Source organism: Periplaneta americana, chromosome 10 (genome assembly GCF_040183065.1).
Source record: "Periplaneta americana isolate PAMFEO1 chromosome 10, P.americana_PAMFEO1_priV1, whole genome shotgun sequence".
NCBI lineage: Eukaryota > Metazoa > Arthropoda > Insecta > Blattodea > Blattidae > Periplaneta > Periplaneta americana.
The window spans coordinates 167808466-167825987 of record NC_091126.1 but is presented as its reverse complement, the minus strand read 5'-3'; the positions used below and the strand labels follow the sequence as shown (position 1 = coordinate 167825987).

Here is a 17522-nt window from a genome sequence, read left to right as displayed (position 1 = left end):
AAATTCTTCAACACCAGTTGGAACAATGTCATATAAGTTACAGGTGGGCCTGGTTGGCGCAGTTGGTATAGCGCTGGCCTTCTATGCCCGAGGTTGCGGGTTCGATTCCGGGCCAGGTCGATTGGATTTAAGTGTGCTCATATAACCTCGGCAATTGCGAGCGTCGTTAAATAAAATATAACATTTAACGACTTACAGCTCGGACTTACTGATCTTCAATGTGGGCTAAGGGCTAAAGATCGTTTGAATAATACTACTAGCCTGGTTGAGTTTTACAAGACTAAACATTAGCAATAATATCGACGACTACACAGGCTGGCTGTGAAAATGATTGCTATGTTTGGCTCAACATTTATATTTGTAAGCAACTGTTTTCTATAATCAACATTAATAAAGGCAGGCATCGAACATCTGTAACTGATGTTTCATTACGATCAGTAGGCTACTGTTCCTTTCATCTGCCAACAGAATAAAATCTCTTTTTCATGTACTGATAAATAAAAATATAATAAAATGATATTGTACATTTAAGTAACTATAAAATTTCTATTATTTCTGTAAAATAAATATTTCTGTATTAATTATTAAGTCCAAGATGGTTTTTCAAACACTGAACGGGAATTCATTTCATGAACCTCGTAATAGTACTTCTTTTTGTGTATATTTTGTACGAGATCACCCCTTCTTCCAGTCCACCCTATACAGAGCGCAGCTAATATCTGCATTCCGCTCATGAGCTGTGAGCCGGCTCGGAGAGCGCAAACCTTGTGCAGGCCTGTACTAGACTGTGCTGGTACATTAATGACGTCAGTCGAAGGCACAAGCAGGTTAGAAGAACTCTATGAGTTCTGACTTGTGTTATATAGGAGTGCACGTCGTTACGTATGTTTGTTTGTCGATGGGTTCATCGTAATCCCCTTCAGTCATAGAGGAGGCGCACCAGGAGACAAATGCCGCCACCAATATCTGCACTGAAGTTGTTTATTTCGGAATTTAGGAACGATTATTTGTTTAAGGAAGCGTAACATATTCTGAAAAGTGTGCAAAATGGAGTTGCGAGCGTTGTTAAATAAAACATAATAAAATTTAATTTATTTACAACAAACCTCTCTTTTCTTCAATTTATGTAATTTTCTTTCTCTAGAATTTGTTTTCGCATTTATAGTACAGGGACATCACTTTATTTTTACCAACATTTTTAACATTAACCTGGCTATACTCGGAAACACTGTTGCCCCCTTCCATTACAGGAGTTTGACGTTACTAGTGCAATATGTAAACAAATCATTTTACTAGGTATAGGAGGAGAGAAAAGTAGTGTATCCATTTATGTTGTAGGGAAATACGATATTACGATTTTCAGTTTGTTTATCACTTTTACGGAATTTATCAAAATACAGTAGAGTAGTAACATTTTTTTTTCAAAAACTCAACTTTTCAGGCGGCTATGTTCGTTAAGTAATGTCTACTTTATTTAACATATTATTTATGTTATCATACAATATAGATAGTGCATTTAAATTGACGGGGTCATAAGTAAAGGGCTGTAAGTGCACTTAAGTTACTTTTGAGAAAATGGGGTTTAAATATTTAAGCTTTCGTAAAATCGGTGAAATTTTTTATTTATATTTTAATGTGTGTTGCGATTAAAATATCCCTTTGCCACTAAAATTTTAGATACTTTAGCTTACACTGGATGCACTTAACTCATGTTATTACAAATGTCACTAGCATTCCTTTGCTTCTAGCCACCTCAATTCAAAAAAAGCTAATCTGAATTTTTAAACAAGTTGCTGAAAATGGTTGCCGTTCATTACAATGCAGGCTTCAATTCAGTACGCATATTTTTAAAAACATTTTGAAGCATATTCTCTGAAATTTAATTTATCGTTTCTTGAATATAATTTTTTAGTACGATATTATTAATATAGGTTCTTTCTTCTATAGAAAACGCAATCATATTTATGTAACACACTATACACTGCAGTGTTTACTTCACTGCTTCAAGACTTCGAATGCAACAGCGGCCGTAAGTTTGTGTGTCTGACGGGAGCAAGGACATTAGTGAAGGGGTGAGAGTGAAGTACATTCAGAAATGCAGGTTCAATAAAAATGCAAGTAAAAATAAAATGATGTCCCGGTAGAACCGCTATATCTGAATTTCTTAATAATATAGTCTACTATACTGTAGAATGTGATTTATCAACTAAGTGGCCTATTTCTCGCAAATAATATCCTTTCATTGCCAAATTAAGAATTACCTGTTTCACATCTGACGAAAGTTCCTCTCCTTTCCCGATTGCGAACAGTTCTGACGCACAGAGTACACAAACTGACACTGATAGTCCCTAAGCACAGGCAACGTACATGTGTGTACTCGTTGCTTGCTTCTATGTAACACAAAAACAAACAAAATACGGTCTGGACGCTACAATATACGAATAGAAAAGTGACATTACTTAGGGGTAGTTTTCATCTTTATATCTACATTTATTTTATACCTTTAGTAAATGTAGTAATTATACACCTGTTAGCAGACCTTTAATGCATGTCATTAAAGTACACCTACTCATTAAAGGTCAGGTCTTTCAGCAAATGACGGCTCAGGTTACAACTGTTCAGCCAATGACAGGTCAGCTTTCTACCGTTATAAAACCGCAAGTATCGATTATTCTCGGATATGCAATCGAAAGAGAATTAGCGAAAAGTCACGGAGGCTGGAAATCCAATACTGTCGCAGAAGGTTATGTTCTGTTACTATAATAATTAGCGTTAATTGTAAATAATATTCAAATAAATTCAATTTGTCATCTCGTTTTTCAATGTCGAATTTAATTTCAATGTTATCTCTGTAGGTTCTTATGGCCTAGCAAGGTCAATGTGAACATCTGTTCCTCGAAAAAAATCAATACTTTCGCGTCTGCGCACATCTCACAACATACGGGATATTGGCCAAGGTCAGATACAAAGAAAATTAATAATATAAATTTAGAAATATGGTCGAGCATAAAAAGTCGTATGAAACTCGCTCAATAATGGTAATTAAGAAGCTCGTATGAAAATTATGAAACTCGCTTGCGCTCGTTTCATAAATTTCCATACTCGCTTCTTAATTACCTTCATTATAGGCTCGTTACATAATGGACTATTATGAAATTCTTGTATGCTAATATAATAATACTTAAAATCAAACTGAAAAGAATGTCACGAAATTAAAAAAAAAATACTATATCAAATTTAAAATACGTACTGTACGAATAACATTGTGACTAACTGCAATACATTTTCAGTAAAAAAAAAAAGTAAAAAAAAACAATGCTCATTATTTTTCCTATATTTACAAAGTTTTGAATATTTAAAATACACTTTTTAAAAGTAATAGATATAATTTATCAACAGTAATCTCACTAGAGGTTTTGATTTATCTAGAGAAAATCAAAACTCGAGTGCGATTTAATGGACTATTACACGATTAGAAGAATGTATATAAAGATTAGAAGTAACAAAGTACTCCAATATACAATAAAATATTAACTGGCTTACGAAAATACAACTGTCTTCAAATGTATTATTCTACCATCTCAACATTACGCTAGATGGCAGTAGTGTTTTATGTTTATGTTTTCTTGTTATCAGTTATGCCAACTATGGAATCTTCATTGAACTCTGTGGACGGTTACTAGTCAAGAAGGCTTTGTTGTTTCATTTTTATTAAGACATTTGCATTGTACTTCAATCAACCGGATCCCAGCAATCAACGTCACTTGATAGATGATTTTCAATAAATCTTAGTATTAAACAATCTTTGATACGTGACTATCCATAATATCATATAGCAGAAGCTATAACAAACATAACCTAAATATAAACAAGTGTTAGAAAAGTTTTAATTATGGATGATGAAATAAACAAGAAACGTTTTAATTAACGATGGTGAAATAAAAAATAAACATGAATAATTTTAAAAGAAAGAATTATTGAAAGTACAATTTTCAAATTTGAATGTTTTAGTGGTTGGTGGTTCAGTTGATGTTATATTAGACGTGTGCGTGAAAGAAGTGAACTCGTTGATGTACATGGTGTGTCCCTCAACTTATTCAGGATTTCCGAATGGTGCTCTTCATATATGACCAGTGATCTTTATTAATTCTTGTTCTTGAATGCCAATGCGAGTCATATTTGAAAGTGCTGTGTATCGACTGGAGTGGTTTGTAATTTTCTGTTTTTTTGACGGCCAGACCAGTGCAGTTTGAAATGTCGGCAAACAAAGAAGCAAATACTAGGGTAGTGATAAAAATAAACAAATGCTAGGGACGCGATAAAATTGTGCGATAAGCAGCCATGATTGGTTGAAAGACGTCCTTTCCTACCGTTTTATTGGTCAAAAGTACTGTGACGTAGTAAAAGTGTAATAGTCAAAGTGAAAATGACTTTAGACGTAAATAATATGACAAGTTATTGAAAGGATTGAAATTTGAATATTCACAATTGAAAATGAGTTCATATTGAAATATTGTTATTGGCACTCAAGTTTCAACTTTCATTCATTTAGAAATGTTTGTAGTTTCTTTTGTCTTCATGTATGTATTGCCATATCTAATGCTGGATTGTAGAAATTAATTATAAATACTTTCTTTACGTGTCAATATTGTAACTGAAAACAGTCTACGTATGTACACGCAAACAAACAATAAAACAAACAATCAAACAAATTAAGAACCGAAGAACTACACAACCAAACAGACAAACAAGTAATTAAGTAAATTAATAAATAAGCAAATATGTAAGTAAATAAATATTACGTAAATAAATGTTGGGAATTACAATAATACAGTAAATTACAGTAAAAACAAAATTTCTTACACTGACTAGTTGCTTCTTGCATCGTTTCGCGTGTCGACTGCCTTACTCACTGAACAGCAGATCTGCACTCTGTGTCTGGAGTTCAATGCCACTGACCTATATAATACTCTATATATCCCTTACTCAACCACACTGTAGAATCTTGCTTGGTGACGCTAGGTAACCTAACGCAGGACTATTCTAATGACCTCTTAGGTGGTAGATAAATACAATAATTCAGTACTCAATTGTGGTATTAAAATACAGACAAATTGAATGTGCGGAGTATCATACATGACATTATGCTTAATTATAATGTATAATTGCAAATTTAGTAATATAAGTTAAATATAGTAAACATAACCTATAATATTTCCATATGAATGGCAGGGCATTGGAGACCAATAAAATTAGACAGAAAGGGGCAACTGGGACAGTAAACATAACCTATAATTTCAACATATCTAAATATCCGTGCGGTGCAACTGAAAATTATTGACTCGTACATAAATAAATGTACAATAATTTCGCAATATTTAATCGAAATAAAGGCAAGTATTACACATACCAACAACGTAATTTTCACACCAAAAATAATATTTCATCTTAACTCGCAAGTGATTTATGTCTGAAGTGTCTCATAATCATTGTTTTAAATTTTATTAATGCAATTACACTACATTTTAGAGAAATATATACTCTTTATGCATTCCAACTAATTTATATGGTTGAAACGCCGCCCTTCGTGATCAGGTTAAGCGAGTTACATGGTCTGCCTTACGGCCTGTATTAGATCACGATGGCTGTGGCACAGTCTATTGTTCCTAGTACTCACAGCGCTCCAAGCGGCTAGCAACTATTGCGAGAAATGCAAAAAACATCCCAAGCTTCACAACTGTATATACTAAACTGTGGTTGCGAGGTGCGCAGATCTCGCATCTCGCAGCTATAGAAACCACTCACTATCTCTCATGTAGTCCGGATTTGTGCGGGGCGGGCCTCGCATCTAGCATGTCGCATGCGTCGGTTCGGTTCAGAAAAACCAAGGCTTTAGAGAAAAGCAGAAAAGAGGGAAGATTGGAGAATGCTGGGTTTGCAATGAAAGGCTTGCCATTGGGCAGAAAACTATGAACGAATGAATGAATGAATATCTTCTCCTTGTACACCATAAATGGGTTATCTCATGTGGAACTACTCTAGTCCGTGTAAGTTCGGATAGAAAAACTAATAATATGGCTGCCACTGAATTTCTGCAATGTAGAAGAAAACACACGCCTAACGCAAGTCGGTGCCTTTATTTGGCAACGCCGCGTTTTTGACGGAGAGAGATTTTTTAAGCTTTTTCATCAGCAGTAACGTAATTTATCACTTAAATTAGACCTTCGCTCGTGTAAAAATGTACCCTCACATTAGTAATAATGCAGAGACATCTATCGCTGTAATTGAGAAATGGATCGAGTGAAAAGGGAGACTTTCTTGGGAGGGGGGAGCGGGGCGAGGACTTGGAGACAGGAAGGGTAAAACTTGGAAGCAAACGCGTTGTAACTTGCCCGTCTCTGCTCAACTTTCAGAATTAACGTCATTTATTCAAAGCTCGAACTTGGCCCAAAGTTCGCAATACGTGACGGTGTTAAAGAAAGGGGCGGTGGTGTTGGAGCGAGAATAAGGGGCTTGTTGCGCCGGCTCGCGATCCATGACTCTCTGTTTGCAAGTACTGCGCCGTGAACCGAACTTTATTTCTAACGGGGAGGAGATCTTTGGAGCTCTTTTTCATGCGACATTGAGTCGCACTGTCCAGGGCTCGACCAAGCGTCAAAGCATCGTAACCTAATGCCTACCTAATGCCTCCGTTAAAGTAAGTACAGTGCATATCCCTTTCAGTTCTTCGGTAAAAAATCTTGGCATTCACATGGATAATAATCTCAACTGGGACATGCAAATCACAGAAACCTGCAGAAAAGTATATTCTATTATTCATGTGCTAAAAAGGATAAATGTTCATCTTCCCTCTTGCTTAAAAAAGTCCCTTGTGCAGACCCTTGCATTTCCCTATTTTGACTATGCTGACATTTTACTGACAGACCTCTCCAGCGACAACAAAATGAAACTTCAACGTGCTCATAATTTGTGTGTACGTTTTGTAAGCAATGTTCGTAAATATGATCATATTACCCCATCCCTGGAAGCAATAGGTTGGCTTAAACTAGATAAGAAAAGAAATTTACATTCACTTCTCTTTCTCTTCGAAATCTTGAACTCTTCTATTCCTTCGTACCTGTCGTCTCGCTTCACTTACCTTTCTTCCCACCACAATCTGAACACACGCTCTCGCCATGAAACAATACTAACAATACCATCCCATCGCACATCCTCATACTCATCCTCTTTCACAATAGCCCTGCCAATACTCTGGAATTCGTTACCTGCTAGCATCAGGGACTGTCGAAATAAAATTCAATTCAAACGCAAACTTACTAGGCACTTGGTCAGTAATTGAGACTCGTTCAGACATGGTTTCTTGTAAATAGTTATTTTAATCTACCACAAAATATCTCAATATCCGGTAATTTCATCACTATAGAATTTTGTTATTGTAGGTTTAATTTGTAATTTAGTAAATACAAAAATATTCTTTGTTCTTAACTTCTATGATAAAATGTCTAGCTTTCATTAATCAGGTATTCTTGTCGTACTTTAATTTTTATTGTAATTGTAATTGTAAATTTAATATTAATTGTAATCTTATTGTTCATGTTATAGTTGTAATCCCCTGGTAGAGGGGCAGAGAAGGCCTGACGGCCTTATCTCTACCAGGTTAAATAAATAAATCTAATCTAATCTAATCTACTACTACCACGTCAATACCGTAGGCCTACTTGAAATCTAGACTAATATAAACAGGAAACTGCAATAGTCAAATACTGCTCTCATGATGGCTGGTGGCTACTTCAACTTTTCTTAAACAAAAATGTAAAATATTTCGTACTTGAGCTTTTAGTTTCGACCATCAACAATAAATAACCGTAATAAGTAGAGGGCAGACTTATATGCACTAAAACTAGTGAATTTATGCACGTATTTATGCAGTAGAAACGTTGGAAATGTGCACCAAAAAGTGTTGATTTTCAATCAAATTCATAATTTTCTCATACATTTTTTTCAAGTAATAAATGTAATGAAATACTGTAATGATAAAAATGAAATGATGTTATACTTTCATTGAATCTATTTGGTAATTAAATTATAATTAGGCATTCCTGTACAGGGACATAATTTTATTTTTACTAACATTTTTAATATTAACCTAGCTATACCTTTGGTTCAATGATTGAGACGCGGAAACACCGTTTGCTACCCCCTTCCACGATTGGAGTTCGGTGATACTGGCGTAAAATACAAACAAATCAATTTACTAGGTATAGGAGAGGAAGAAATGTAGTTCATGCATTTACGTAAACTAGGAAATATCGCGATTTTGAGTTTGATAATTTCCATTAGGTTTTGTTTAATCAAAATAGTTATAGTACAATGTTAACAATAAGAGTTATTACTCAAGAAATGAGTTATCCATGCAAACGTATTCATTATGCAGTGTATATTATATTGTCTACAACACATTAGCGTACACTATAGAGAATGAAGTTAAAGTGAAAAATAATCATCATTTGGATATTTAAACACATTTTTGAAAATGGTGGCCGTTCATTTCGATACAGGCTTCAGTTCTTTTCTGCATATTATTGCACTAAAGACTATTGCATCTAATTCAAGTTACTAGTTTCGTCCTTCATTCTTAGTAACTCATGTTGAAATAATTCTGTACCTACTGTATAAAAAAGTACCTTACGTACTGTAAATTCAATCTTCACTTCTGCCCGATCCGCACAGATAAAATTACTCAGACATGCTATCTACTGTCCGTCCAAGTGGTTATGTCGCAGGATCGTAGAAAGGGGGGAAATCACGTGACAGTTAATTACTTAACGAGGCCCTTTTATTTAGGTTATTTTAAACAGTTGCATAATATTACGTAGACGTCCAATTATCTCCTAACAGAAATTAATGTTTTCAGAAAAGAGCTAAGAAAACCCAGCCACTAGACTTTACAGCGGACCTAGCAGAAGCAGGTGGAGGAAATCGAGATGCGACTTAGACAAACTGATGACAGTACCTGTGCGAAAATATGATTCAATATTGGAAGTTTTCGTCACTGGAAAACGCGAACATATTTCTGGAACGTACTATACTCACTAACTCAGTACTGCTTACTCGTATATGATTTGGTTCTGTGTGGAGAACAGTTGGAACTTCGTTAGTAGAAGGGGTGGGAGTGAAGTACATTCAAAAACTCAGGTACAATAAAAATTGAAGTAAAAGTAAAATGATGTCCCTGTATAATTCTCATTAGCCATGTGCTCATGTCATTAATCTTTATATGAAAATTATCATTTTATCAGTTGTTTTTGTTACAATACACAACTAAATATTTCTCCAAAGTTTCTGGCGAAAAAAAAGATTAAATTTACTGTAAATAATTAATATTTGAGGAGAAAAATTCGCTCCGGTGCCGGGGATCAAACCCGGGTCCTTGGTTCCACGTACCAAGCGCTCTGACCAATGAGCTACGCCGAATTCAATCCACAGCACCGGACCGAACAATTCCTCTTCAATGTTTCCCTTTGTGGCCTGATTCCAAGTTAGGCATATACAGGTATATGTTGACGTATATGTCCAATGTCGACTGCCATTATACTAGGAGCGCACTCAGCTGAGTGACTTGTTTGGCCGGGATTCCGCAATTAAGTGCACAATAATCTGTACAGACATATGCACTGCTAGCTATGAGAATATTAAAGATTTTATTAATTATTATACTATAATTAATATAATTAATTAGTATAATTAATTATACTATATTATGTTATACTGTAATTCCATAGTAGACATAAGACAAATTGTATTGTATACTTATTAATTTCAATTCAGGAATCCGCCCATGAGCACGAGTTCTCCTCTTTCAGGGGCGAGCTAAAGTTTTTTCTATATATAATATATGTTATGTTATAATTATTAGCAAAATAATAAATAAATAAATAAATTTGTCCTATGGAATAATATCTGTAATATTTACAATTAATATTTGAGGAGAAAAATTCGCTCCGGCACCGGGGATCGAACCCGAGTAGGTTTCGAGAACATAATTTAATATTCTGATGATAGGAAGTTGCTCACCAATATCACCTTAAAAGCAAAATGCGGTAAGAATTTTGTTACGGAATATTAGTTACACTTAAAACATACACAGTACCTAGGTAACTTTGCTCTGTACCATAATATTCTTTTGATTAGTTCATTGATTACTTTTATGCTCGACCATGCCTAAATGTAGTAATTATACACCTGGTAGCAGCCCTTTAATGCATGTCATTAAAGTACACCTATTCATTAAAGGTCAGGTTTTCGATTATTCTCGGATATGCAATCGAAAGACAACTAGCGAAACGTCACGGAGGCTGGAAATCCAATACTGTCGCAGAAGGTTATGTTCTGTTACTATAATAATTAGCATTAATTGTAAATAATATTCAAATAAATTCAATTTGTCATCTCGTTTTTCAATGTCGAATTCAATTTCAAAGTTATATCACAGTGTACTATATACAGTCACAAAGCTTGAGTTTTGAGGGTACTAGAAACAATAGACTGTGCAGGTACTATTTTGAATTGCCTGTAATGAGGCGATATTAGCGATCCTTGTGGTGAGCACCTATCTAATTTTTGCATATTTACTACGTATTGAGCTTCGTGACTGTATATACTAGACTGTGGTTATATCAAGATTAATGTTTATCTTACTCTCTAGATTATATCAAGGTCGTCGACATTCGTTTCCCGGAAAAAAAAAAAATCAATACTTTCGCGTCTGCGCACATCTCACAATTTATGAGGTAGGCTATTGCACTCACTCACATAACAATAACATGAATACTTATGAATAACTTCAAGTTAGAAATATGGGCCAGCAAAAAAAGTCGTATGAAACTTGCCTATAATAGTAATTAAGACGCTCGTATGAAAATTATGAAACTCGCTTGCGCTCGTTTCATAAACATCCTCGCGTCTTAATTACTATCATTATAGGCTCATTGCATAATGTACTATTATAAGGCTAAATATACCACCAATATCAATTCCAACTTATCATGTCATACTCAATCTCTTTTTTTTTTTTAGGATATCACTTTCTTTATGCATGATGTATACAGTATAGTTGTACTACTATGGAATTTACGTGAATATTCCTTCTTAACTCTTTATTATGTTATTAACGATTAAACCACAACTGCAATATTAAGAAATTGGTGTTAGTACTTTTGGTTTACAGACGGTATAGATGCTATTAAACAGAAAGAAGCCATATAAAATAACGATATAAAATTTCACATTCCGTTTGAAGTTTGTGCACCACTGTTTTCTTAAGGTATATGTACACCTTTACATACAAAAAATTTTGTTTTGTATAATTTTGCTCTGTAAAATTTTTATACAATTGAGAATTGTACCAGAAAGAGAATGAAGTGAACAGATCCCTTTAAATTATGTCTAAATTGTTTTTAAAAAATATTTTGTTTATAATTTTGACATGCAACTTGAAACATGATAGCTCATGCAATTTTTAAGATAGAGCCACAGTTTTTTCACTGTTTTATAGCTAAAACTACTCTTTAGTGCCTGACACAGAGCTATTTTTTATTTTTATTTACATTAATTAAATATTACCATATATATGTAACTTACAATAATATTTTATGTTGCATAAATCATGTAAGAAATCCATAAATAATTATTAATTATATTAATGTTATTTTACTCATTGTCAGGCACTGGGGGACATTTCAAGCTTCAAAATGACACCAATATCTTCTTGGTATCACCATATTTGACTGAGATATCATGTTTGAAAGAATTAAATATTCAAAAATTACTATTTACAGGAAATGAGCCACAAACTTTAAGAGCCTCGAAGCAGCTTCATGTCGGTCCTGTTTCAGCTTTTTCTGCCTCTCAAATACCTCCGCCTTGTTTTAACTTCAGGTGTTGAATGTTTATTTTTGGCATATTTGTCCCTATTTCCATTGATGCAACAAATCCTGCGATGGTGTTTGTTTGTCCCAGGGTTTATGCCCATCCTCCTCAGAATTGTAATTTCTACTTCTGGACTCTTATTAAAATAACGTACAACATCATTGACACACAAATTTACAGTTTTATGGCTAACAGTAAAAGATTATAAATTACTTCATTATGTAAAAACGTTTTTTGAATCTAATGATCATGCCCCGATATCTATGCATCTATTTCGGGACTAGAAAGAAAGTTTATTTTACAAGCAATGTTGGACGAGGGGATTGACTGCTACGAAGATCACTCCAAAAGTAATGCACTCCAAAATTAGCCTAAGTGACCGTGGCTGATGACGCAGCATTTTGGAAAATGGGACTTATCTGAAAAACCTTAAGACATAAATCGAAAATTCTTATATCAAATTAAAGGGGAGAAAATTCTCTTTTAAAATAGTTATATTTTGAAAATTCTAATTTTTCATCATTTTTTGCGTTTTGTTGGGTGTACATATACCTTAATTTAACAGGCTGCTTATTCCTGCTTCCATACCTAGCGCTTGATGCCCGCGCACGACGTCAAGGTCAGAAAAATGCGCTTGATTTGACATCACTGAGTTAGATAGTGACCAAAGAATTTAAATGGGCTCACTAATTATAGGACCATTTTATGTGCATATTTTTCTATAATGAACTGAGACCTTCTCCAGATGCTTTTTTAGTTTTAATAGCACATACAGGGTTTATATAAAGAGATAAAGTACCGGTAGCTTTGGTTGTAATAAAACAAGTTCAATTTACGTGGAAGCACGTACTAATGGTCTCAGACAGAGTTTTGAAGAAACGCTTTTACTGCATCGACTAGGAAGATATACTTGTAATGGCTTTCGTCTGAGAAGGGAATAATCACAAACCTGACACATGAGCCGGTTTATGCCGAACACATACAGGATCCACGGAGACCTGAGTACGTGATAGCCAATAATAATGCTGATGATACCAAGTGTAAACTAACTTAATTGCCACGTACGTCACACGGCTAATACGGTTCCTTCCTTGGAATGCATTATTACCGCACACATGTCATTAGAATGCAGTACACAGAATTTGAATACGTTAGGATCTCAAGTTTAAATTAAATGTCGTTTGAATGCACTCACGTTTAAAATGTCTTCGTGGTATTACTTGCGAGAGGAGAAAATGCAGCAATAAATACTTAAGAGAAAAAGAAATTTGTGATCATTTTCAAACAGACAGGCTACCGGTACCTCACTTCAAAAGCACAAAATATAACCTGGACTGAAAAGATAACACTGAACAACAAATTTTTACTTTTTGTCTTGCTCTGAAATAAAAATAGGTGAATATTACTAATATGTGTGCCCTAAATATGAATTAAAATCCAAATTGCCCCATCACCCAGAACTTCCAACATGTAACTCACTAACATATAACAAGAAAATTAGAAACGTGTTAATATCTTCAATTTGATTAAATAAATTTATAGCCTATGTGTATGAATTAATCAACCTATATTATATTTGTATTCTATAATTTTGAGATATATAGTCCTACTTTTCACGCGCGATATTATTCTTCTTTAGTGTTAATATTATATTATATAATTCCATTGCCGCTGTAACTTAAAATTTAAATTTTAGTTCCTATTTTATTTTATTTATTTATTTTTATTATAATTATTTTTTTATTTTCTACATTTCTCATATATTAATATTGTATTATATAATTTCTGTAACTGTAATTTTAATTCTATTTCCTATTTAATTTTATTTTATATTCTCTTATAGGCCTATTAATATTAGACTATATCTGAACTGCGACCGAACACGAGCGCTGCTCATTCGGTCTCAAATTTTGTTAATACTACTGTATCTCCTTTTTATATTGTTTGTATTATTTCATTTCTATTTCTCTTGTTTGTTTGTGATTATATCCTTTATTCTGTATATTTAAAAATTTAAATAAATTAAATTTAAAAATATATATATATACATGTAGGCTACCATTTTCTGGAGAAAATGAATTGAATTCTTTTATGAAAAAAATTTATTTTTTATTTTTCACTGCTACTGGTCAAATTACAATACACGGGATTCAAAATGCCTCATAATACTTGAAAAATGTGTACTGGATGCAGAAATTATATTGCATAGTTAAAACACAACAACGATATAAATATTTCATGCATATAATGAGAAAAATCTCGGAATTTGAAATTACATTTACAAGAATTTTCTGAATGACTTCTGTTTATAATTAGACCCGGGACTATCTTTTACAAGGAACCAATAATAGTCTGCAAGCATGCTGGATGATAATCTTCCTTTATATCGCCTTTCCATTTCAGATATTCCTTGATGACATATTTCCCATGTTCGTCTCTTACCGCTCCAAGGTAGACCGAAAGAAATCTAAATGAGAATGTAAAAAATATCTTTCGAGAGACATAATACACCCCATTTTGTCATATGCACTTGACATGGTTTCCACAACAATTTCTATGTAGTCTGCCCTAGAATTTCCAAGTAAATTTGAGCAAACATCTTTGAAAGCGCGCCATGCCATTTTTTATGTAACGGACAGTTTTTCCTCAAACAAAGAGCCACCCATTACTTTGTGAATTTGTGGGCCGATGAAAATGTCCTCTTTTAATTCACCTTCACTCAAAATGGTAAACCTTCCTTTTAGATACTGAAAACCACACCCTTGTTTGTTCATTGCGTAGACCTCACTCTGAACTGTTAAGAAATTTACTGAAAGAAGGTACTAATATCTGTTTATTTATTACAAGTACAAAAGAATATGCCAAGAATCATAAGAAACCGGAAATAAGTCAAACTCATAAAATGCATTAGCTTTTTTTTTTTTTTGTTTACAACCCCCAACCCACGCCAAATATTTCCTGGGGAGCGCTTATGGAAAAGCGAAATCATAGTATTTCTTAAAAACTTTACGTGTACGAAGAAAAGAGATGTATTTTCGGATTCAACGCACACCAAACCATAAGGGATACATTGTTTTAAGTCGGAGCAAAATTCTTGTTGTTCAGTGTAATTAATAATAATAATAATAATAATAATAATAATAAAAATCACCGGCGTGGCTCAGGAGGTGCCGTGTTTTCCTCTGATCCGTAGTTGCGCTCGGGCGCGGGTTCAATTCCCGATTGGGCTGATTATCTGGTTTGGTTTTTTTCCGAGGCTTTTCCCAACCGTAAGGCGAATGTTAGGTAATCTATGGCGAATCCTCGCCAAACACCATCTCGCTATCACCAATCGCCTCGCCAAACACCATCTCGCTATCACCAGACTGTAATTACCTAGTAGTTGATATAGTGTCGTTAAATAGAAGGCCGACTGCTGGCCTCACATCCACACGTAACTTTCGAAACAATTTTATTAGTTTACGACAATTTTAATTCAAGATAAGTCATTTTGGGAACTCATGTAATTTTCGAGAGAAAAATGTATTTTTTAACAACTTCAAATTAGTGTAACTGAAAATTTTAAAAATAGGATCCATGTTAATATGACAATTTTTGGCCAGAATGTCTTCAGAAATAAGCTCCGTAAGTGGCAGTAATTCCTCGTGAATCACTCTGTATATATTTTATGGACCAACAGGTCTACTGAAAAAAGACGAGAATGATGATAAATTAATTACAGTAATAAGTATATACCAAAATAGGTGTGCAAAGTACATGCACACTACCAGCCGCCACTATTATTAGTAGAACAACTCTGTTTACATTCAAGCACCTGACTTTATCTTACCACAGTCTAGTATATACAGTCACGAAGCTCAATACATAGTAAATATGCATCCATAGATAGTTGCTAACCACTAGGATCGCTAATATCGCCTCATTACAGACAATGCGAAACAGTACCGGCACAGTCTAGTGTTCCTAGCACCCTCACAACTCAAGCTTCGTGACTGTATATACTACACTGTGATCTTACGTTGAGTCAATGCAAGGGACGTGAAACAGTCAGGAGACTTAGTAAACATCCCCTCCGAATTCATTCGCGCCCTGGGAGCACGAGTTTCACACGCATACTTTAAGGTAATTGTACTGGCATTGCTAAGGTACTTATCTTACAAAAAAAAAAAAGGCATTGGGTATGTTCACTGGCTCCGCTTAAAATGCTCATTGCAGACTTTCATTTATTAACCAAGGCACTTAACAATTATGAAAATGTAGGCCTATATCTTTAGCTGTCTGACATATGTTAAGAACAACCTTAACGATTCCACTGCTAGAAGTTACATACACAATTAGGCCTATTACACAAAGCATATCCATCTATACTTCATCCCATGTCTGACAGGAGAAGTAAATATTGCCGATAGCGAAGGAGAAAAGTATAATTGCTATTCAACTAATGGCAGACGTCTCATTCCACGCTTATCTTGGAGTTTGGTAGGGGTACAACGCTTCAGACTGCCCAACTTCAAGAGAAGCGTGGAATGAGACCTCTGAGATTAGTTGAATAGCAATTTGTACTTCTTTCCTCTGACGACAATGTTCACATGTCCTGTCAGATATTATGGAACGAAGCATAGTCTCTCAACCACATGTAAGGTTAGCTAAAACTGCATGTTGGTTACATACTATTGCCATTACTATGTTCAATAGATTGCCATCTGAATCTCTGTCAGCTACTTCCACATCTCACATTTGAATGTTTGTAAGTTAGCTTTCAATGTGTTCTTAACGAATGAGGACGGACAATTTAAAGAAGCATCATTGCTATAACAGTAAACTGTATATTTTTGTAGCAATGGGATAAGATCTGTGCAAAGTCTTCTTTATGGCACAAATGTTTGTCTTATTCATATTATCTTCGGGTGTCTTTGTTCTTTATGTCGCATCTAATTTTTATCGTTTCTATTGTCCTTATACAGTGCGATCGAGAAGTCTCTCCGCAGTGCTTGTGTAGCCACGGTGTAGCCGAGAATCCACTACACAGAGAATTAAAGTGGCAACACTGGTCGAGAAGCATATGATGGACTGGGGATGTGAGATGTCAAAGCGGAATTAATGGGGAAGTGCCAACTTTCTACAGGATTACTAGAACTAATGGAGCTGCGGAGGAACTTTTCGATCGCACTGTATTATCCATGTTACCTTTTATATGTTCTGAATCACACATGTTAACACGGTCTTTTTCTTCCCAGGTACTTCTGTGGAGCTCTGAAAGATTCCGTCAACTGCTATACCCTTGAAGTTTCATTCTTTGGTTACCAGAGACCCAATTCACCTGGAGTGTTCCAGTATACTGAAGACGCATGTATCCTTTGCCCAGCAATCCTCTGCTGAAGGTTATTTCACTTTAAATTCAGTCATAATATAGCTTTCCTAGTATTAAATAAGCATTCACATATATTTAATATTCAAAGCATTAAAATTCTTCTAAATATTTAACAGACTGCAAGAAACTACAGGAATATAATAATAATAATAATAATAATAATAATAATAATAATAATAATAATAATAATAATACAATTTGAAGTTATGTACAAAGAAAACAA

General features: G+C 34.4%; 1 protein-coding gene across 1 annotated transcript in view; it reads left to right on the top strand.

The window, feature by feature from the left end:
• Positions 1-17522, top strand: part of LOC138707765 (cytosolic carboxypeptidase 6) — a 1502040-nt gene that overhangs the window by 1480407 nt on the left and 4111 nt on the right. Inside the window, exon 11 of the mRNA XM_069837635.1 lies at positions 17166-17278. Coding sequence (XP_069693736.1) covers positions 17166-17278 — 113 coding nt within the window. The remainder of the gene's footprint in view (positions 1-17165; positions 17279-17522) is intronic.